This window comes from Phalacrocorax carbo, chromosome 6 (genome assembly GCF_963921805.1).
Source record: "Phalacrocorax carbo chromosome 6, bPhaCar2.1, whole genome shotgun sequence".
NCBI classification, from domain to species: domain Eukaryota; kingdom Metazoa; phylum Chordata; class Aves; order Suliformes; family Phalacrocoracidae; genus Phalacrocorax; species Phalacrocorax carbo.
The window spans coordinates 39,231,997-39,255,208 of record NC_087518.1 but is presented as its reverse complement, the minus strand read 5'-3'; the positions used below and the strand labels follow the sequence as shown (position 1 = coordinate 39,255,208).

At 39.4% G+C, this 23,212-nt stretch overlaps 1 protein-coding gene across 1 annotated transcript in view; it reads right to left on the bottom strand.

Moving 5' to 3' along the window:
* The window catches only part of SLC44A5 (solute carrier family 44 member 5), a 109,272-nt gene that overhangs the window by 11,840 nt on the left and 74,220 nt on the right, over nt 1–23,212 (bottom strand). Inside the window, exons 5-17 of the mRNA XM_064454821.1 lie at nt 20,773–20,857; nt 17,822–17,950; nt 17,025–17,085; nt 15,284–15,407; nt 13,993–14,076; nt 11,324–11,436; nt 10,768–10,899; nt 7,594–7,693; nt 4,743–4,835; nt 3,713–3,800; nt 2,199–2,461; nt 1,054–1,148; nt 565–668 (exon numbers count right to left, since the gene is read on the bottom strand). Coding sequence (XP_064310891.1) covers nt 565–668; nt 1,054–1,148; nt 2,199–2,461; nt 3,713–3,800; nt 4,743–4,835; nt 7,594–7,693; nt 10,768–10,899; nt 11,324–11,436; nt 13,993–14,076; nt 15,284–15,407; nt 17,025–17,085; nt 17,822–17,950; nt 20,773–20,857 — 1,471 coding nt within the window. The remainder of the gene's footprint in view (nt 1–564; nt 669–1,053; nt 1,149–2,198; nt 2,462–3,712; nt 3,801–4,742; nt 4,836–7,593; nt 7,694–10,767; nt 10,900–11,323; nt 11,437–13,992; nt 14,077–15,283; nt 15,408–17,024; nt 17,086–17,821; nt 17,951–20,772; nt 20,858–23,212) is intronic.

Sequence of the window (23,212 nt, the reverse complement as noted above, 5' to 3'; positions counted from 1 at the left end):
CTGTACCGTTCAATCACTGAAATAGCTTCAAGTCAGAACACCCTAGGTTGAAATCTGTGTATGTTTTTGAAAATCTGGAATTTCTCTTCTGGAAATTAAGGAGGGTTATTTTAGAGTAATATCAATGCTGCTGCTAGTAAAATTTGCGCTTTTAACTTCCAGGAGGAAATACAGATACCACACGCCTTCTGATATCCTTTTTCAAACACTGCCTCCAAACAGAAGTGTCATCAACATGCAATATGAAATAAGCTAATATTGCTGTTGAAATCAAGATTTCAATTGCTGAATCAGAGGGGGAGTTAACCAGTTATGCCATCCCTTCCCACTTTGGGGGGTGAGGGGGGTGGACAAGGACAGGCATGAAAAGAGGCTGAGTTTAGAAGAAGAATAAAGAAAGATCTTACGTTTTCATTGTAGGACCACATGCATTTCCTGAAAACTCCCACAAATCCCATTATTTATTCAGCAGATTCTAGTACTGCTGGCTGTTGACCAACTAGTAGTGGCTAGGGTATTTTAGTGTCCCAGATAGGTGAGACCACATGCAGAGACAGCACATACCATGATGTAGGCATTTCTGTTTATAAATTTTAAGAATTTTTCCAAACACCAGAAACAGCATTTGAGGCAGCAGAGTAGAAATCTAGTGAAGGAGTTCTGTGTACCTGAAAAAAGGAGAGTACATCATACACAGAATTCATGAACAGTCTTCAGAACATAGAAAGCTATTCAGAAGAAAATCTTAAATTGTGACAAAATCAGAACCATTATTTCTTTTCTTCTAGGTATGGATTCTCTTTCTCAGTCAAATTTAGTTCAGTAGCTTTTAATTAGATCCACATCCCGCATGAACTTTACATTAAGTTCCCAAGGACATAGACTCAATTTGAGTAAATCAGCACAAATTCACTGGCTTCAAATGGAAATACAATGGCTAAAAATAATGTGGAATTAATCTCTTCTCATTGCTGAAAATATACCTTGGGAAAGTAAAGGAAATAATTTACCAAAGGAGGTCTTAATAACCTAGAACAGATTCATAAATCTCACCTTTCAGTTTGTGATCCAAGTACTCCAGTATTACTCTAATAAGCTGGACAACTGCAAGAATTAAGGCTCCAAATGCCAGCGAACCTGTATGGTAGCTAAAACAAAAGAAATGACTGTTTTGTTGCGCATATATGTAAATGTACAATTATATATGCATGTACGTGTGTGTGTATATATAAATAACATTATAACTGGAGGAAGGGCCATTAGCAGGAATTACATATACTAATAGACCTTCATCCTGATCCGCCAGAGAGAGGAACACAATGAAGCCATTGGTGCTGATGCTGTTTGTGTGAGTGCTGTGTCTGTCGATCTGTGTGGCAGGCTGTGTATGTGTTGTATACATGGGCATCTGCTGGAAATACCTGCTCAGCCTTGTAACCGGTTGGACCTGTAGGCATGGAGCTGCAGCAGACTTACCACTATTGGGCTACAGGATTCAGCCTCCTCCTGATTGTACTGGTTTTGGATGAAACAGAGTTAGTTTTCTTCATAGTAACTAGTACAGTGCTATGTTTTGGAATTGTGATGAAACAGCGTTGATAATGCAGAGATGTTTTAGCTACTGATAGGCATCATCAAGGCCTTTTCTGCTCCTCACCCTGCCCCACCAGCGAGCAGGCTGGGGTGCACAAGAGGTTGGGGGGGACACAGCTGGGACAGCTGACCCCAGATGACCAAAGGGATATTCCACACTACATGGTGTTGTGCTCAGCAATAACATTGGGGGCAGGAAAGAGGAGGAAGAGGGGGATGTTTGGAGTTACGGATTTTGTCTTCCCAAATCACTGCTATGCGTGATGAAGCCCTGCTGTCCTGGGGAGGGCTGAACACCTGCCTGCCAATGAGAAGTAGTGAATGAATTCCTTGTTTTGATTTGCTTGTGCACACAGCTTGCTTTACCTATTAAACAGTCTTTACCTTAGCCCACATGTTTTTGCACTTTTACCCTTCCGTTTTTCTCCCCCATCCCACTGTGTGGGAGTGAGTGAGTGGCTGGGTGGGACTTGGCTGCCTGCTGGGATTAAACCACAATGCCGCCTAATCATTTTCATTTGATATTCTAAGTTTGGCTTCCCTAGATGTAAAAAGAGCACTTGTTGGATACATGACAAGGCTCACATCCAGCTTCACATTCTTACCGTATTGCTCGTCCAAATGAAGAGAAGAGTGGCCACAGTGGAATATCAGCTGGTTTTCGAGAGGCCCAGTAATAAGAGGCAAAGGCACCAGCAAGGGTACACTGACCCAGTGCAATTGCAAAGTTCACCAGCCAGAGAAAGACAAAGGCATTGGCTAACTGGAAGATGAAGATGTACTTATGGTACAGGCTTTCTCCTCCATAAAAAGCAAAAGTACACTGAGCACCCGGACACAATTTAGTCACATTGGTTGTGTTAAAAGACTGTATGGAAAGAAAAATAAACAACACAATGATAAGCAATGAATTCTGTGTACACAGTCTCTGAAGTTTAGCAGCTTAATACAAATAACATAATTCTGCCTGATGTTTCATTAGCTCATTCAACACTGCACTCCAATACTATGTAACCTGTTTACATATTTAAGGATTCACATTAATGTCTTATGCAGGCGCTGAACTTTAAACTATGCAGTTAGCAAACGGTGCTGTTCACCACATGCCTGAAACCTACATAAATGGAATCCGAATTTCAGAAATCTACTTTTAAGATACATAAATGCTTCAGTTTCATTAAAGAAAACCTGCTCACATAAAAAAAATAATTATTTGAAAACCAGAGGCCAAATCTGCAGTTTGGGTAAATCAGCACAGTTGAATTGAAATCAACTGAGCTACGCCATTTTATACAAGCTGTGGATGTGGTCACAATTTTCCTTACCTATCTCAGAGTATTAAAATGGGAGTAGTCTTTAGAGCTAATTCCTTTTCCATATTTCTATTTTTCATTTCATGTATTTGTTCAGTTTGGGCATGAAATAAAACCAGCCAATTCCTAATCCCTTTCTTTTTTAGTGTTCAGACATCAGCAGGGTGGTGAATTGTTTGGGATACACATAACCACAGCAGTGCATTGAAATTTAAGCACCTGAAAATAACCCTGATGTAACATTTGATAAATATTCCTAGTTTTCAAAAAATACTTAAACTCAACCCCACAGTCAAGTCAAAACTTTGTTTTAATTGAAGACAAAACAAAACAAAACAAAAAAACCACAAATATTTCTGGAGCTTCATAAAGGTCATTGCTGCGCCAAAAGAACTCCAATATTTAGCTAAGCCTCTGCTTCAAAACATGGCTGGTCCTTGGGCAAGTTTGAGGCACAGCTTTCGAAGTCTTCCATTGCCTTTTGGGGACTATGAAATAGAATCCTCATGAATTCAAGAACACCTTTCCAAATAAACCTGTATTTCTGTGTCTTCCTTTCTCACCCTGTAAATTAGAATGGTTAATATTTACCTCCCTCACAGGACAGTTCAGCAGAAATATTAGTGTATGTCTGTAAATTGCTTTGAACAAAGAAAAGTTATCTGAACACTAAGTACTATTTTCAGATTTAAAATGAGGAATCATTACTTAAAATATGCACATTTTCTACTAGCATTGCATTTAATAGTGATGAAGGGATGCAATTAGTATAGCTCTCACTATAGGTAAATATTTGTTACACTTACCTCTGGGTCACAAGTCAAGTTTGCGTACTTGCACAGTGTTTGATTAGCCATTACTTTATACACAGGTTCTCCTGATGTTGCCAGAAAACTGAATGAAATATTTTAAGGAGGAATCACAGAACTGTAGTCTTTGAGCAACTCAGGATTCTGCAGTGGGTAACTACTAGCTCTAAAGAACTTGTGCAGATAACAGAAAAACTGCTCCTGCTATGCAGAGACGTATATGAAGGGTTGATAGACAAGACTGAATACTCATTACTTAGAGAGCTAAGGCAAACTCCATCCCAGAGCTGTAATAACCCCTGACCAGAATGGGCAAGGGGAATAATCTTGAAGGTTGACTCAGTCTCTCCTGCACATTGACAAAGCGGATTATGCAGTAGTTCTTTGAGAGTTTGTATTTTGGCGGAAGTAGACACAGAGCATAAGGATAAATTAACATTGTCCTGAACAGTAATAACTGACCCTTTTGCCTGTGAAAGAACAATTTGTTTTCAAAAAGCAATTTTCCCCTTTCTGATACCTTGCCAAACCCTTGCTGTTCTGGGAACAGACAGTAGTTGCTGCTATACAATTTAGAGAGGACTGAGTGCACTATATGTTTTCTCACTCCTTTCCTGTACTTTTCTGAAAAAAAAAAAACCCACACCTGGAGCCAACCCCCAGCTAACTAGGAGATCATTAACATCAGGCCTATAGAGTATGCAGCACACTAAAGGCCATATTGACTCTTTGCTGAGGGCCCCTTTTTACCCCTTAAAGTCAACATCATGTAGTACACAAGGCTTTGTATGATCCCCTGCCTTGGCATGATTTTTAGTCCAGTTCTTTTTAATGAAATTAATTTCACTGCCTGATTTGTACATCACATGCAAATGTGCAGTGAGGAAAAGTACCTCAGTGCAGCAAATGCTAAGTGACCAAATAGCCCCTTTAATGCTGGTTCGGCTAAGGAGAAATAGGAGAGGATTATCTGGTCTTGCAGACCAGAAGACTGTTCCTCCAGAGAGGTACACAGACAGAAGGATACACAGCTGTCACAGCCCAGTAGGAAATACAAATTGCAATGAGTATGAAGGTGACAATTGGGTAGAACAATGTAGACATTATATAGCCAATAGCCCTGTAAAAGAGACAAAACATATCAGTAAGCTACAACAATTTCAGAAACAAGCTTTTTATCAGTCCTTTTCTAGCCTCATGCTTTTTACTTTGAGCTACTTGTCAATAGTAGTAGCAAAACGTAGCACTGGGATTTCAGAATAATGCAGGTTCTTCCTTCAAATGTCTTCACATCTTCACTTTCTCATTTCTACCACTCCACTTCTATTGGCAGTGCTATACAATCAACTTTATCAACTTGCCATGTTCAAGCCTATCTTCTGCTTTCTGCTTCTCCATTACTGCTTCACAAATCCAGCTCTTTCCAGGTCACAAACCCATTTCAGTCACATCTCCTTGCTGACTGCTGCAGACATTACCCTTTATTTCCTTATCCCACTCTGCTCAGCTGCTATGATCTTTCTTCAGCTCTTACACACCTGAAATTACCTCTTGCTACTTTGTATTTGAGGACTCTGTTCCCAGCTCCTTTCCTGCCTTAAGTACTAACTATTTTGGCGCAGGGACATTCAACTTGTCTTTGTAATGCCAGGACACGCTAACATCTTCCTGTGATTATGTGACTTTCCTTGCATGTGCCATAAATGAGTGGTTCTTGCCTTTGGCCATTGGCAGGCAGAAAGAATAATGGCCTTTCACTGTTGACAGCTTAGAGAGCTCCTTTTAACATCAGAGCTGATGTTTTAGAGGCTGACATTCTACTAATACTTCTTGTGGCTAGAACACGACTAGTGAGCAGGAACCTGAGCATGCCAGTTCCTACTCTGCCAGGGACAACTCCTCTGGAAGAGAGTGAGATGATACAGCCACCCTGGGTAAACTGGCTGCAGCTATTGTAGAGGCGAACACCTCCAGCTGGGTATCTCACTGGACGTGATTTCAGAGAGCATGTTTTGTTCACCAACGCTTACAGGTTGTTTTTCTTTACATTCCTGTCATCTACCTCTTCCCATTACTCTAATTTTTCTTTCCAGTGACCCTGTAAGCTTATCACAAGCCTTTCTGTCTCTTATTATTTCCTACAGTACTTCTTCTATGACTTGTGGCACTTCTGATGCTATTTGTTTTACAGGAAGCAGTTTCCAGAATATGAAAGGAGACAAATTTACTCAGTTCCTGCTGCTAAACCAGTAAATGCTGGGGGGAATGCAAGGAAACTGTCATGTGCAATCAAGAGGTTAAGAGCAACACATCAATTTCTGTCTGAGTCTAGAGATGTAAAAGTCCATTAACTGCCACACAGGAGGACAGAGTCTTATGCTGTCTGAGAAATAATCACTACACATTAGCGGTGTTCAGCAGTTAATGGTAGGCCTCTTAGTTACCACTAAGACCATGGACAGTTACTCCAACAGAGTAACAACTGTTAATTGTTTCTAACTACGGATTTCAAGTCAATTATTAGCATTATAACTGTAATATTTTTGAAAGAGTAGTTAAAAGGTATTGAAAAATGTAATTTGATTTCCAGTGATTAGCAGCTTACTTTTCATCTTTCTGAATTAAGTCCATGGTCTATTAGGTTTACAGTAATTACATACAGTGTTTCACTTCATGCATTATGCATGAGAGTAGAAACATCACTCTCAAGTGACCTTTCCGTGCTGCTGAAAAACTACAGAATGTTATTACTTCTCAGCAGGCTGTTTATGAACTTTCTGAAATCCTTCTACTTGTCAAGGTTGTGAACAAAAGTGTTGCAGTGTTAAAAGTGTTCCTGGATTTTAATGAACAGGAATTAAAGAGTATAATTCAGTGCTGCCAAAGTTAATTGCTATGCTCTTATTGCCCAATAGCATAAGACAGGAAGCACGTACCTGGCTGAATGCAGAACTTCAGTATTTCTTAATCCCATTACAAATATCCCAAATACTGATTCCTGAGAACCACCATGTCAACAGATGACAGAAAACCACAAGCAAGTGCACACAGATAAACTCGGAGCTAACTCTATGTGTTCTAACAGACCTCTACTTCCAAGGCCTATACGACCGTAGCATATTTGCAATGAAATCCAAGGGCCTGATATCTTAAATCCATTTATCCTTTGTTATATTCCCATTTTTTTAAAAAAATACCTAAGTATTGGCACTGTGTAAAACAGGAACCGCTGTGAACAAAGTCTGTGCAGACTTCAGGAAACAAAATGAAGAGGTCTCCTAGGCCTTCAACTCTCATTTCCTGCTCTGCTTTCTTCTTTACTCAGAAATGAAAAGAAGTATCTTGGACAGCACCATATTACAATGTCTGGTCATGGAAGTCTCCTTCTCTCTCTGCAGATTTATACATATCCACACAAAAGTTTGACTGGAGTCAGAAGTAGTCTTTCCCAGATAAAAGCCACAGCTAAAACACCACCAATCCTCTACTAGTATGTCATTCCAGAGACAATCCAATGACAGAGCAAAGTTGGCCGCTGTAGGTCCCAGGCCCCCATTAACAGTGTACCACACCTAGCATTTCTGCTGATACACCTTCTTGCGCCGAGAATACGTGGTACCACTAACAGTATATGTACTCTTAAAGCAAGGAGCTGAGAGATAAGAAATGTCTTACTGCAAAAGAGAAAGCTCTTAGAAGCACAACCTCATTAACAGAGAACTGGCATTCCTTATACTACCTGTTCGGCTCAACAAACCCCGTGTTGTACTTTAACACCCAACTTTCTGCCCTTGGTAGCACAAGATGAAGCTCAAGAAGAGTGTACCCTAGAGAACATATAATAAAATCCAAAATATATTAAAATAAGGCAAACATACCTACTACCTTCCTTCAACAGTGCGATAGCAATCCGGATCCGATTCCTTAGGAAGATCAGCATCAGTATGATTATGACCTCAACAACACAAAGCATTATCACTGTAAACAAACAAACAAAATGTTAAATTTATCAAGAACCAAACCAATATGCTGCCTCTGTAAATTGTTCCTTTTTTTCCTTTTTTCCTTGTATTTTATACTATTGTTCATGAACTCCATTAAATTCTCTGCTAGAGCAGTTCTCTCTTTCTCCTATGCAATTCCCAACCTCCAATCCCATTTCATAGTTTTGTAAGTTCCCGTGTAGGGAAATTCAACCTGCAGAGAGTTAGTCAGAATGTGTAGGACCCTGACATGAGCACTTATAACTTTAGAAGAAAAATGGAACATATTTTCACAGATAATAATTTACTTAAATGTGACTGTAGTATTTGGCCTTAGGTACAGTTCACCCTTAACAAGTTCTACTTCTCATAAACAATCATTTTGTATGTTCATACTCTAATGCTGCTAATTTGTAGTATTTAGATACAATAAAATAAATAAGAAGGAGATGAAGAGTCAACTTTGCCATGAAGAGTGTGTTTTTCTAATACAGATTATTCTAACATTTAGATGTACCTAAATCAATAGGTTGGTTTGAGCATGAGCTCCTTTCACCTCATTCGAATTAAAAAAAAACAAAAAAAGGGTAAGATAGGACAGTTTTGGACAAATTCTTTTCACCTTCCAGTTGTGCTGCTGGAATCATACAAACTTGCTCTGAGTTCAGAAAGCTGAGAGCACCATGTCCCAGAACATTTCCTCTCTTAGTTATGAGCAATGTTTGAATCATAATCCAGATCCAGTTTAAAGAGTCCGCTTCAGTAAAAAAATTGTCTGGACTTCATCTAGAGACTACAGAGTCTTTAATGCCTGAAGCACACCTCACCTGACTCTGAGATATATCCATTATTTCTGGGCGCTTCAGATGGTTGGACAACATCTAAACCAGCCCACAAGTTGTGGATGGTTGCACACAGAAGGACCTGTCTCCTCCAGCTGAAACCAAGAAGTTTTGTGGAGGGAGATGAAGACAGAAGGGATAGCATGCCTAAGCATTGGCTTGTCTGGAGGTTTGCAAAGGGACACGGATATTGGCTTCAGGTCCCACAGCTTAGACATAGTCTCAGAATTCAGACCCAGCTAGTCACAGATGATGTTAGACTGCAACCCCCAGTATTACTAGTACCCCTAGCCATCAGAACTGCAGGTGGCAAGTGTCCACTGTGGTGCTCAGAGACACAGACTTTGTTCAGAAAAGGTTTTATTACACACATTTCAGCACTCTTTTTGAAATGGTTACCCATAAAGGAATACATGTGCCCTTGTGGCCAAGAAGGGCAAGGGTATCCTGGGGTGCATTAAAAGGATGTGGCCAGCAGGTCGAGGGAGGTTATCCTCCCCTCTACTCTGCCCTAGTGAGACCACATTTGGAGTACTGTGTGCAGTTCTGGGCCCCCCAGTTTAAGAAGGATGTAGAACTGCTTGAGCAAGGCCAGCAGAGAGCTGCCAAGATGATCAGGGGACTGGAGCATCTCCCTTATGTGGAAAGGCTGAGACACCTGGGTTTGTTCAGCCTGGAGAAGACTGAGGGGGGGATCATATTAATACTTATAAATATCTGAAGGGTGGGTGTCAAGAGGATAGGGTCAGACTCTTTTCAGTAGTGCCCAATGACAGTACAAGGGGCAGTGGGCACAAGTTGGAACACAGGAAGTTTCACCTAAACATGAGAAAAACCTTCTTTCCTGTGAGGGTGACAGAGCAGTGGCACAGGCTGCCCAGGGAGGTTGTGGAGTCTCCTTCCCTGGAGACATTCAAAACCACCTGGACATGTTCCTGTGCCCCATGCTTTAGGTGTGCCTGCTAAATCAGGGGGATTGGACGAGGTGATCTCCAGAGGTCCCTTCCAAACCCTACCATTCTGTGAGTCTGTAATAAATAATCAGGCTTCTTTACAGATGGTGTCATTTCAGTTCAGCTCTGTTAAGTTAATGTAGCTTGTCCCAAACATTGTGAAAAAGTAAAGCAATGTCAGTACGTGATAAGTTCTAGACTAGGACTAAGGGGATCTATGTTTTCTTCAAGGATATGTAACTGCTTTGCTGGATGACTTTGGAAAAGTAATTTGATCCCAAGCACCTCAATTTACTCATCTGAAAGTGACACTGACCTCTAGATAAACTATACATTGGCTGCTAAGAATCAGGCTGGGGAAGTGCTTGGAGAGTTACATGAACAAACATACTGAAGTCCTAATATTCTCTAGGGACAGCATACTAAAAAGTTCTGCCTCAACAATATGTAGAAGATGCCTCATGAGCTCAATGATCCAACATAGAGTTAAATGAAGACACAAAGCAGAGAAAGGAGATTTAAGCCATAAACTACTACTCTATTAATTTAGCTGCCAATAGGGAGAGGCAGTGTTTTAGGTTATGTCCCATTCATCATCAGTTAGTGTCTGTGTGCCTTCTAATAGAGCAGTAACAGCAGTGCAAGTAGTATTTAACAGATATTTGTTCTCTCTTCCACCCCTTCTACCCTGGGGAGGGATGTGTATGCTGCAGGCTGTCTTGTTTCAGTAGGATTTTATTTTAAATACACTGCCCTTGTAAGAGAGGACAATGAAGCACTTTTGAAAATAAAAGTGATGAGATTTGTGGTGGTTCATTTCAGAGTCTTAGATGACCCTCCAAGAAAATTCAGTGACGCAAATGTAAACAGTTCTACAAAGATGTGTAGAGTTATTAATCTGACTTCTGGGGCCCTCAAAGAAGGAGAATAAACAGAATGGGAGAGAAAAATGCCCCTCGTATGCAACTTCATGAGGACTAACTTTGTTATGGCCTTCTACTTCCCCATTATGAAGACTGAACACAGAGGAAGTGGAATGCTAATAACATAAGAACTTTTTACTCTCATCACTAATGCAATTGCATTATCTCCCCTTACAAATATACTAGCCTCCTTGCAAAAAAGTAGATCTTTGCACAATACAAAGAAAGAGTTTTTCCTTCTCAGAGCGACATATGTAGAGGACGAGCTCTAACAAGGCAGAAACTGTAGCAAGACAGTGATTGATTCTCCTGGATATTTATTAACAGATACCAAGTTTAAAGGACACTTACTAAATGCTAACCATGTTTGCCTCAGTTGCAGGTACACTCTGAAGTCTGTCTGGAATCCAATATCGTAAACAGTGAGGTCAGATCCAGGTATACCTTTAAGATGATCATACTCCCAGTAACAATGCCAGATGCCTTTTAAAAAACAATCAGTATATAATGAATGTTTCTGAAAAGTGCAAAGACAAGCTTTTAAAAAAATCTATACAAGCCAAGTCCTCAGCATGTCAGGTAAGCAAAAAAAAAAAAAAAAAAGCATTACTGTGAGACTAGTCAATTGTAACATCACATATACAGTAAAAAATTATCAGTACAGGTGAATACAGACTAAGCATACTGTGGGTAGATAATTAAGGTTACTACATCTGGTGCTAAGTATCAGCACAGCTGGATTCTTACTAAATTTTGCTGCCAGTTAAGCCCTTCTCACTTAACTGTGTCTAAAGCTAGGCATTAATTCTCCCAGTTGTACCACTTAATTGATGTTATTACTGATTTTCCTTGCCCAAACTTAAGCAATAAGGAAAAATTGCCTCAGAGGCTAGAAGATTACACCTACCATAACCTATGATCCCAATTACACCAAAGATGAAAATCCAGAAGAGAACTCCAGCCGTGAACCTCAATAACACAAGGAAGAGCAGACTCACAATCATTGCAATGAACAGCCCACTAGAAAAAGAAGAAACAGAAACACAGGGAAAACAAGTGTAAGAATCTTCACTTTCTTGCATGCCTGCTACTCCAAATGAGAGTCACTTCATCTCACATAAGAGAATGATTTGTAAAAATGTATTTCAAAATATTTCATATGAAATACATCCTCATGGCTATTATCTGCTATTAGAAACAAATAGCTTATATATGATGATCTCACAGGGCTGAGCCAGAAATGTTTGTATACACTGTGTTCTCAGTTTGGCTGAATGGGACATGTACAATGCCTTTTTGGTCATTTACACCAGCTAAGCAATTCACTGCCTTTTTCACACCATGGTCTAGTCTACAGTACAGAAAGTTAAACTGGAGAAATAGAAATACCTATGTGTGGGGAGGTTGCTGGTTTATGTCCTCCATTGAAAATCCCTACTTGCAAAGAAACAATGCTAGTAAAGTAACATTCTAGGAGCTGTCCTAGAAAAAAAGGAGGAAATTTAAATTTAGGAGGAAAACTGGTGATCCTTTCTACCCATCAAGAGAGGAAATGATCAGGGCACTGTGATGCATAAAAAGAAACTGTTAAGAGCTATCAATGGGGCCCTAGGAAAGACATCTGCATAGTGTCTTCTCTTTATCAAGTCTGGGGTAAGGAACTACTTGTTTTCATTTCATTCCCAGAAAGCAAGTCAGAAAGTTAAAAATTACTGCAAAAGGCCTTTTTACTCAGCTAGGCCTTCTAAAGCAATGTGAATAAAGCAACGTGAATAATAATCCCATGCAACAAACATCCAGCTCAGATGCTTCACAGAACATTTAATTTCTCAGAATTTTTAATTTTGTATTAGTAGACTCAAAAAATGTAAAACCTCTTCATGCCTGTGTTCAGCAACTTATCTTCTGAACATTCCCAGCTTATTTAGCCAATTACCGAAGATAAAAAATGTGTCGGCCTGATCTTAAACAATCAAAACCAGATGTCTTGGGCAAACTAAGCCAGATGGGCAGAGGGACAAGAACAAGAACTTCAGCTTATTTAGTTAAATCTTTGTTAGCTGGTCTTAAATTCTAGCCCTTTAAAGGCTTCCCTGTATCTTCCCTTTCTGAATGGCTTGTTTGAAAATCAGAATGTATTGCTCAAAAAGTGTTTTTTGGGTTTGGAGTTTATGACTCTATTCTTGAAAGCAGTAAGTTACCTTTATCTAAAGTTTATTTTTAGATACCCATGAGTCCTAGTAACACCAAAACTGAGCACCTGGTAACAACTGTCCTCAATAGACTGGTCCCCTTAAACTGAGGCTTGAAAGCAGTAGCTCTTTTCGGATATGCTAAAAGGAGTAGTAGAGTAATTCCATATTTAATTTCTAATCAAGCCTCCTTTCACTATCAGGCCTTCATTGTCATCACCCAAACTCCAGCACTTAAATATGTTTGTCAAGAAAACATTTGATGTATGCTATCATTTGGTGAAAAGCGTGAAGAAAATTCTATCCAACTACTTTAAAAGTAGGAACAATTCCTTATAAAAATATCGTATCTGAAATGTGGAAACTTGCTTCAGTATTTAGAATTTCTGCACAAAAATGATCAATTCTTCCGCCAGCCTATCTGTTCAGTGATATCTCCTTTAGAAGAATCTGCACTATAAACCTGATTTCAATAAGGGATCTAGAGAGAACCGAGCTTGCGGAATGCCAGTGAGTTTCTTGCCCCTGACTATTGCGAGCACAGCATAAGACTAGGAGAAAGCTGTCCTCCCACCAGTGACTGAACACCTTTAAAAGCTGACAACTTATGTTTCTGAACTAATTCTCCATATTAATTTTATTATCTAAAGTTTGTGTATTTATTGTTGTGGAATTGCATTCAGGCTTGAATAATGTATACTTAATGTATGCATGTTTTAGGCTCTCACCTTTTTAAATTGATCGACACCCCGGTCCATCAAAAACAATATTAATGGGCTAAGAATGCACATATACGTACCTATTTGCTTCAGCACAATAGCTACTTCTTTTGTTTCAGTGCTACATTTTTTACTAATTGGTGATTAGTATTAATTGAAACATAAAGTTAATACTGTTCAATATTTTTTCTTCTTGATGTTGCTTTGCCTGCTGCATTGGATTTATTGATTTATACTGGATTTATGGACTATAATGGATTTAACTATATATTGCTAGTATGAATTTTAGAAAGTATGTGTTTTATACACATACTAATAACACCTAGCAACTGCAATGGCTTTGAAAGTCTCTTAATTAAGGTTTTTCAGTTTTGGAATTACCACACAGATGGGTCCTGCAACAGAAGACAGCACCTCCTGTTTTTCGGCCTGGTAGACTATTAAAAAGCTACTCCAGATCAACTGACAGTCTATGTATGTATGCTGTGCTATTCTTTCCTCATGTACAGACCATAACATTACTATCATGTGATGAAAGGACATTACAGTTGCTTCTTGAGTTTAAAAGTAGGATTGGTAGCAAACACATGCATAATCTATTTTTTAATTCCCTGCATGCTCCAAAGTGAGTTTGGAAAAATTAAAAACACCCATGGAAGTCTTACATTAAAATCCAATACCAAGAAATGGCATAGTCTTCAAAAATTTTCATTCCAACTGATCTTGCATCCAGGACATTATTGATGCCGCTGAGAAAAGACAAACCAAAGAAAAGGTTGCTTTAGGTAGAAAAGCAGAATTTATTTAAACAACAAATAGGCTCAGTGAAAGAATTTGAAATATCTTTGCTAGTGATAAGAGTATATTACTATCCTTCAGCTCCAGTTCTGTAACCAAACCAACATCAATCACAGTTATGCCAAAGAAAAAAAGCTGTGTAAAAGTGTCTATACAGCTCCTGAAAAAGCTTTATTAAAAAAAAAGCTTTATGAGTACTAACTATCACCATGTCAAAAGAAAAGTGTATACTATTAAGATCTGCAGTGTACCAAGAGCCGCACAGTTGTGACTCTGGAACTGCTAATAGCAGAGGAGCAGAAAACAGCTCAATGAAGCAAAAGGCTGACTTTATGGAACTGTTTTCCTATCCTGCAATGTGCTTGCCCATATTAATGTTTTTCTAAGAAGAAATGAAGGATCTTCTCATGAAAGAACAGACAATGTAGTTGTAGATGCCAGAAGGGAACTTAATACGGTGCAGGTCCTATTGGTGTTGGTAAGGTGCTAGAATGTGGTAGCCTTGGATTGAGAGGTAAGAAAAGGTATCCCTGTGCTCAAGACAGGCTAAGGACTGACAGCAGCTGGAAAAGTGAGGCTACTGCAGCAGTTTTCTCTCATCCTGGTTGATGCCCAGGATTGGAGATGCTTGCTGTCCAACTGCAAGGGAGGTGGTGTTATGCGTCAGAGCCCAGTACACCACTTTTTGACCTTTAGACATGTACTAACAACAGAAGCACTCTGATGAGGCGAAATGCCCAACGTACTAGGACAGTCCATGTTAGCGGAAAGGCCATCATAGGAAGGTAGAGCTGAAGCCATTAGTGGCTGGCCTGAGTCCTGCAGCACAAGGATTTCATTTTGAACCTCCTTTAGCTTTCTTTAATATTAATTTTTTTGCTAGGAAAAATAACAAGAATTATTTAAAAACTGACAGTTGTTCTGAGACAATCAGACTAACACTTTTGGCTCCTCGCTCATTTCTGCATACCACAGTGCTGGTTTTCCATGCTGGAACTTTGCAAGTGCCCAGGCACAGAGAGACCATTTACTAGCAAGTCTTCCCTGGCTACCCTCAGCCATTTGCTACAACTGATTCTGATTATTTTCTCAACTCCTAAATTATATTTCACAATCTCAGAATCAAACAAACAAGCATTTAAAAAGGGTAAAACCTACTTTGCAGCTTCCCTGAGATCAGTTACATTTCTTGTTTTCCCTCTTCCATCTTTGAATGTAGTCTGATTTGCCACGGTTAGCACACCATTCTTCGTGGAGAAGTCTGGGAAGCATCTCTTAAGAACTATTCAAAATATCAAAACAAACCATGCATATTACATTTCGTGTCAAGCTCCACTTCCATTGCTTGTCTTATGTAACATATTTAAAATAATTTCAGATTCACAGTCAATTGTTTTTCCACTGATTATCTAACGAGATGTTGGCTTTGACAAATCTTGGAAGAGCCATTATATTCAAGATTATGATTTTTACGCTCTGGGGCTTTTTGTCCAAGCTCAGACATGGTGGGATTAGCTTTCAACTGGAGATTCTAGGTGCTACCCAGTAACAACAGTAGTATCTGTAGCAGTTTAAGAATTTGTAATAAATGTGGAACTTACTCTATGTCAGTATCTGGGCAGCCTACAAAAACTGCAGCTTCTCAAATATGTTAGTTCATGGTAATAATCAAATCAGCCCCAAGGGACAAACTCAACATGACTGGTCATGAATGGTATTAGCACCCAAAACAATACATAACAAGTGTCAGTTCCTCATGCACCAGATAAGCTGCAGTACCAGTCACTATCACTAGATATTCTTGGAGATGAAGCAATGGAAGGACAGAAACTATTGGTTAGTTAGAGAGAGGAGGAGATTATAAAGGAGACAGAAAAAAGGAGAGATGTTTTCATACTCATTTATGTTGCCCTGCTCTTTGCTGCCAAAAGTCCTGGCTTTCATTCCAAAGGGAAGAGCAGGTTAGTCCTCCTACACAGCTGTACATTTAAGTTTATATAACAATTCTGTGCTTTCCTTATTAGGTTCCAACAAATACTCATGTCAGGACTCAGTATTCAGTCCAGAATATCTACCCCACCAATTACTCTGAGGAAATAATTAACATGTCTCTTTTCCTCCCTCTGTAATCTTTGCCCCTTGTTGTAGTCTAAAAGAAGGTAACAGCTTCTTTGCAGATTATTTTGTCTGTTGGCTTAGTTTTCATACAAATTCTTAATTTTTTTTTAAATTAATCCATATTTTCTCTTTTTGATAACTTGTCCCTGGTTTATATGATGCCTATTTTAAAGCATGGAAAAATAAACAGCAATCTCTTATTTGCATGAGCTTCTGGGTCAGTGACAGGTACTCTTGGTATTATACTTCTGCAGCTGAGATGAGATCTGAGACCTCTGGTTATCTACTCAGAAATACCTGCCGACCACATTGACAAAAACATTTTTTGGCACCTTAATTCCTCTGTACACCCTGCATAGCCAGCACTGCAACTGAGAAGTGAGCTGCATTGTAACTGGGCTCAAGTATCATCTGAATGTCAACAGCTGCCATATGATCCTTCTTACATTCATGGCATTTTCTTGATGCCAATGGGGTTTCTTGCTCAGATGTTTTTGGAAGGCACAATTTGAGCTGTAAAGCTTTTGTTATGAGTGATGATTCAAGGGCAAGAAAGTGCTCAGTTTGACCTGATCACATGCTAAATGTTCACTGGTGGCAGTTAGAAAAAATAATAATGAATCTTTACACTTTCAAACCATTTAAAATTGAATGGATATCACTGCCAGATAACAGACAGCTCCTAGTGACCTTGCCATTAAACACTTTTCAGACTGGAGTTGTGCTTTAATGTGAACGCTTATAATCTGCTAAGATGTGTGTAAGAAGTAGAACCACTCACAAGGCCTGCTTGGAATGATCATCGAAGGACAATCTTCATCACGTAGGACTTGAGCAACAGACTAAAAAGGGGAAAAATAGGAATGCTGAATACATAGCAGAATAACTATGTGGTTTTTGTTTCTCACCCAGTCTGAGAAAATGCCCCAAACCGGGCTTTGTAGCCTCCTCCCCAAACTTGACTGATGGAGCTGCAAGATACATTCACGATGTAAGTGAGAATCCAAACTATCATTGTGATTCGGAAAAAGACTATTCTTCTTGACTTTCTAGTGACAAAAAAGAAAAGACCTGTTCACTTTGCATCAGCATCCAAGCCAGAAGTGACTGGGCAAATGCTCCTTGCCTCCCCTTCACCTTTTCTCTTAAAGTAGGGTAAGAATTTAACACAATTAATATAGCTGAACAAGTTACCTGAAGGATAGACTAATTTTCCTAGTGAAATTACTAAGTAGCTATATAGATGACTCAGGAGCCTTAAGAACTGCTTGAGATATTCTGCTCTACTGCTGTGGAGTACCTAAGTACTAAAGGGTACTGCTTGCCACAATACTGCAACTACATGGGTAGCTGCAGATATTCTCTTAAGCAAACAGCAATCATTTAAAGAGTGGGGGATCTGGTGTGCTTACAAGACCTTCACCCCTGATTAAATCACATCAAAACATATATATGGGACAACTCCTTATATAGTGAAATCAGAATAATTCAAAGCTTTGATGTAGCTCAGTAAAATAATGCATATTACATATTGTTTGAAGAAAAAACGTATCCCATCATCTACTGATACATACACACCTTGCGAGGATTGTTAAAACCGGGTTTGCAGAACTGCCTGAAGTAATTCCACTGATCTGGTTTATATCTGTAGGAAGCCTGAACATCGATGTAGGTTGCAAATCTGTCTGGGCACTTTGAGACACAGAGCTGCAAGAGAAGAAAAAAGAATGAGCAAAAATACACTGGGAGTAGAGGAGAGTAAGGGAAGCCAGTGCAATTAAAAAGCAAGCAAAAGGTCACACATAAAAGTGCACTGTATTATGGAATTGCCTTCAGTAATGTTTACTGCACTATTTAGAAAGGGACATATGTTTTCCTTTTGATTCCCTAGATGAATATGTCTAAAATTCTTCGACAGAATACACTTTCAAAGTCTGTCCTCATCTCTGGTATATGAAGCCACTCTCTGTTTCTTCTTAGGCTCCACACATTCTGGTAGATATGCAGAGCTTTCAGTCTGTTGAAAAAGATTATTTTTTTTTTAACACCAGGAAAAAACCTGTCAGGTCCTCCTCTACTTCCATCAGCAACAGTGTATATGAGCAAGGTGGTACAGTAGCCACTTTCACAGGATACATGTAATTTCTTTCTATTACCTTTATAAGGAGAACTTTATTTAAAAAAAAAAAAAGTCTCATGCTGCTAAAATTGTTCCACCCTTCTACGCAGTCACTTCAAATATATCTCCACAGATATCATTCAAGTCAAGTTATCTGTAAATCACTCAAACGTGACTTTTTACTACTGACTAATGAAGAATCTCACCTAGTTACAAAGCAAGAGGGGTGCACAGGCCAGGAATGAAATTCACACTGCTCAAGGTACAGCCATTATAAACCAGATTTCTGTTAGAAATCAAGTGAAAACTGGGGTTTGATGAATGCACCCACTCAGGAATTATGATTTAGATTTAAGTAATGGAGAAGCAGCCACCCCAATACACAGACTCTGAAGGCTCTGCTGGTCACTGGAACCATGCAGGTATAGTACAGCCATTCTGACTCCTCAGTGTTTCTAAATACTGTGAAGTAGTTTGAAGTCCATCTTTTTAGCAAGTTTCAGCCTTTTCTAGAAGGCTGCTCTCTGCTTCCAAAGCTGTGCTATCCAAACACCTTTTGCAAAGATCTGCTCTACAAGTATCAGAGAGACATCATGTACCAAACTGTGTTTCACCTCAAGGGCATTCCACCATATATAATTCACCTAAAGAAATTTTGGGAAATGATCTTGTACTAATCCTTAGAACAGAGCAGATGCTGCAAGAGGGTCTTTCTAGATTAATGATACAGTTCTGTGGACTACCCACAGGCCAGGGAAGAAAGAAGTTTTGTCCTTGCTGGAACAGATTACTATCAAGTATACACTTTACTATAACCTCAGTTTCCCATCTATGATACAGGCGATGAAATGTGATGTCTATGGATCCAGTCAACTGTAATAACAGTTTGCAAATCCACAGTCTTACTCAAGAACTGAAGCTCTTCCCATGCTAGTTCTTGGGGTTTTTTTTCTCCTGCTATTTGATATGAATGGGACAGGAATTAAAGACCCTGTCTGCAGTTCAAAAGAGGAATTATCAAACAAATGTTTCTTCAGCATTTTCACAAAAGACTAGAGAATTAACCATCTGCAGTAGCAAACAGCATTCAAAAACATTCTCACTTTTGGAGAGGCCGTATATTTGAAAATAAACCAAATAACTACTCTGCTCCCCCAAACTCTCCTTCAACGAGTATTTCACCTTACTTGACTCATGACCACTGCCAACTTGACCACAGCAGCAGTCAAATCCCACACAATGACCTCAGTATTTCTGAACAGGCTGAATTGTTCCAGTAACAGAGTCTAAAGACTGCAGGGTAACAGTGTCGGTGTCTGCATGTGGACAGATGGGGATTCCTGAAGCAAATCTGCTGCTGATAGAGAAAGTTTCCATTCTGACAGCAACTGGCCAGTGTTAAGAGGGTTCTTGCTCTTCCTTGCTGGAGATTTCCATCTCTTCAGCTGTGTCAAATAGTCCATATGGTCACACTAACTGATAGGCCAGAAACATCTATCAAGGATAGGGATCAGGAGTAAGGGCAAGCTGGAATGGGAAACATTTTAAAATGACAGTCAAATAAATAGACAATTAACATTTGTAATCAGTAAATTGGTTACCATATAACAACCCCCATCCAAATTAATACTGGACTTCACTGAATGTTGTCAAGATGGCTGAGACCATACTGTCACCTGCAGTTCAATTACATAATACAATTACTTTGGCAGCAAAGCTGGATCAGAGCAGCCCTGCACCTAATTCATCTGATCTACCCCATGCCATAAGTTGTTGCCTTGTAAGATGAACTGACATAACTGGTTGTGCAATCGTTCAGCAAACCACGTCAGTAAAACGGTTTAATGTAAAAAAGATCAGGAGGATAATTTTAACCCACACATGTTCAGTGACTGGGTTTATTTCACAGCTTCACAAGAAGTTGCAGCACAGCTAAGGAAGTACAAATTGTGGCATAAGGCAAGAACAAACTTTCAAGATCTTCACTTTTGAAAGTGCCATCGGCTCTAACCACACCCAGATACTCCTGTCACTGGGGATATGCACATTTTCTTGAACATGTCTAGTTTGGAAAACCTTAAATGTCAATCAAAATTATTTTTGCATGCACTGATTACTACTGGATAGCTGCCTGTGATGAATTCATAAGTAACAAATTGCTGTAGTCAACTAAACAGACTTTTTTTTGGCAACTCTTATCCAAAATACACAATCTTGTGCATTCCTATTTATTTTTTCTGGCAATCACAGGCTATAGAGACCGTGTGCTACACACATCATCTATAAAACAATCTTATTACATTTTGAAGGATAAGAACAACAATTTTAAAATCCAAACAAATGTATGTCTAGTTCTTAAGCACCACGACTAAGAGACAGGGAAAATATTTTATCTCTGTATTTCACTCACCTGTGTTGTAGGGCACTGTAGGTTTATTAACACTACTGGGCTGGCACATTTCAGAATGTTAAAGTAAAACAAAATGGTCTTGTTCCTATGGAAGTGAATATAAGATAATTAATGTTATAAATATGGGTGCTTATACATCCTACCATTAAAAAATTTATAGCATACATTGATATTTAAAGTCTATTATTGTGAATGGTCATATTGCGTACACAAGGCAAAAAACCAAATCTTGAGCAGACCTTGAATGTTCTGTGCCAAGACGCCTCTGAAACCAGAAGTACTTGTTCTAAAGAATGCTAATTTTGAGAAGCTTTTTCCACAGCAAGGTTTTCAGCTGAAACAACCCTGGGCGCTGTTACAGGTATCTGTAATCCTGCCTCTAAGAAGTAAGGTCTGTAAAATACCCCTGCAAAAACACTGTCATCCCTTTGCTTACACTGAACATACTGTGGATGTACTGCATGCAAAATTACTATCAGCAAATGCTACACTGTAAAAGCTGCCTATTTTTTGTTGATCAGAAGGTGGCACCAAAATCAATCAAAAGCTTTTTATAGTTGGAAACCGAAAGCAGCTGGCCAGGGAACAGAATAATAATAGCATCTGCTAATAACATTGATAAACCTCCTTTGATATAAATATGGGACAGTCTGAGGGGTTTGCACTCCAGGATCCACACACTTCACAGCTTCTGGAACTTGGGACCTTGAGGTAGTTGTCACCTCAGTTTGGATTTGTTGGAAACCGATTACCCCAAGATCTCTGGATTTAAAGACCTGGGTTTTCAAGACAGCAAAATACGCTGTTAATCTTTGCTATCTCAGAAAATTATCAGATAGCTCAAGTGAAGATGGTATGGCAGTAGCCCTGCCCTTTTTACAGGAGACTTCAAAGTCAACTAGCCATGCCAGGACTATACAGTGTACCTGTAAGAAATAGTGGTGCATATGCCCAGCTATGGCTGATGATGTGCAAGAGAACACAGTAAGTGGCGTTTCAGCTACCACTGATCCCCACTGTGGCAATGCAGCACAGAGGGAGCTCTGCAATGGGAGCAGGAGGGCCGTATTGACAATGAAGTGTGCTTGGGCTAACAAGGCCGCCCCTCTTCTATATGCAGACTTGGCACGAGTCTGGCTTCTACATATCTCCACTGTATCCCCCAGTCCAGGACATATCCTCTGATCTTCCACCAGCACGTCTCCCGCCAATTGCTGAATATGGCTATGCCTTCAAAGCCATTGTATAGCATCACTGCACATTCAAGCTCCTTTTAAAACTGGGATTAGCTCAACTGCCCGACATTTTACCAGGTTAAATTGTTTTCACGGGGGTATGTTCTACTATGCACTGTTTAAAAAAACATGCATCCTGGCAAAAATAATTCACTATCATTAGCTATTACTTCTTCAACAGAATAGAATTTTGGACTGAAATGTCATTGTTCTTCAGTAGTTTCTTGACAGTATTTATAACCTGTGAGCTGCTCAAAACCATTAATGAAATATTTTTTTCTTATGTCTTAGCCCACTTGCTGATAGCAGAAAAGAAAGTTTAAACATACAAAACACAAGAAAACAGCCACTGAGAACTAGGTCTGTACTCTCCATCATGAAATTGTGTTGTATTCTGTGATTATGCTGGGCTCTGCAGAAGGCAAAACGAGTTTAGAGATTACATGGAGATTAATGGATGGATTACAGGTAGACACAGAGAGGCCTAAGAGAGACTTGCATGACAACACAAGGTAGAATTAATTTGACTGCAAGGAATTCACTGGAGTTCAAATGGGTTTTTGCATGACCTGTGCGTGTTGGCTTGGTTTTTAGCTTCTCTTTTCCATTCCTCAGTGAGATTGCTGGGAATGCTTGTTCCAAGAACAAGATTCAAAACACAGAGACTGTGTTAACTTTCCAAGGAAAAAGTCTCAGACTAAGATCTGGAGGACACTGGAAAACCATAATCCTGAGTTAGCCTTTCACACTGCTTACTTTCAGGGCATCTGAAATATCTGACAATGGTATCAATGAAGGCCTGACAAGCACTTCCCACACCTCCACTTCTAGGGACTAGAGGTACTTGTTCAGAGGGGCCTCCTGGCCTACTGCCATCAACATTTTTGCTTTTCCAGGAGGTTGTATTATGTGTCTTTTGGCTTATATTTTTATAAGAAATTCCTCAATGTAGCAAATAAGTGCCAAAAAGCAGTCTCAGTAGCTGTATTATTCTCCAGCAATCGTATATATGGAGGGACATTTGTGAATACAAACTGGAAATCACATTGTAAGAAATAACTAAAGGGAAGACTTGGGTAACAAAGAGAAAGAGGGAATGGGAGTGGATGATAAGAATCAGAGAGACGCATCTGGCTACCTGCCACACAGCACATGGACGCTGTGTGTCTGAGACTCCCAAACCTATTTGCCCACTGCTTCCTACA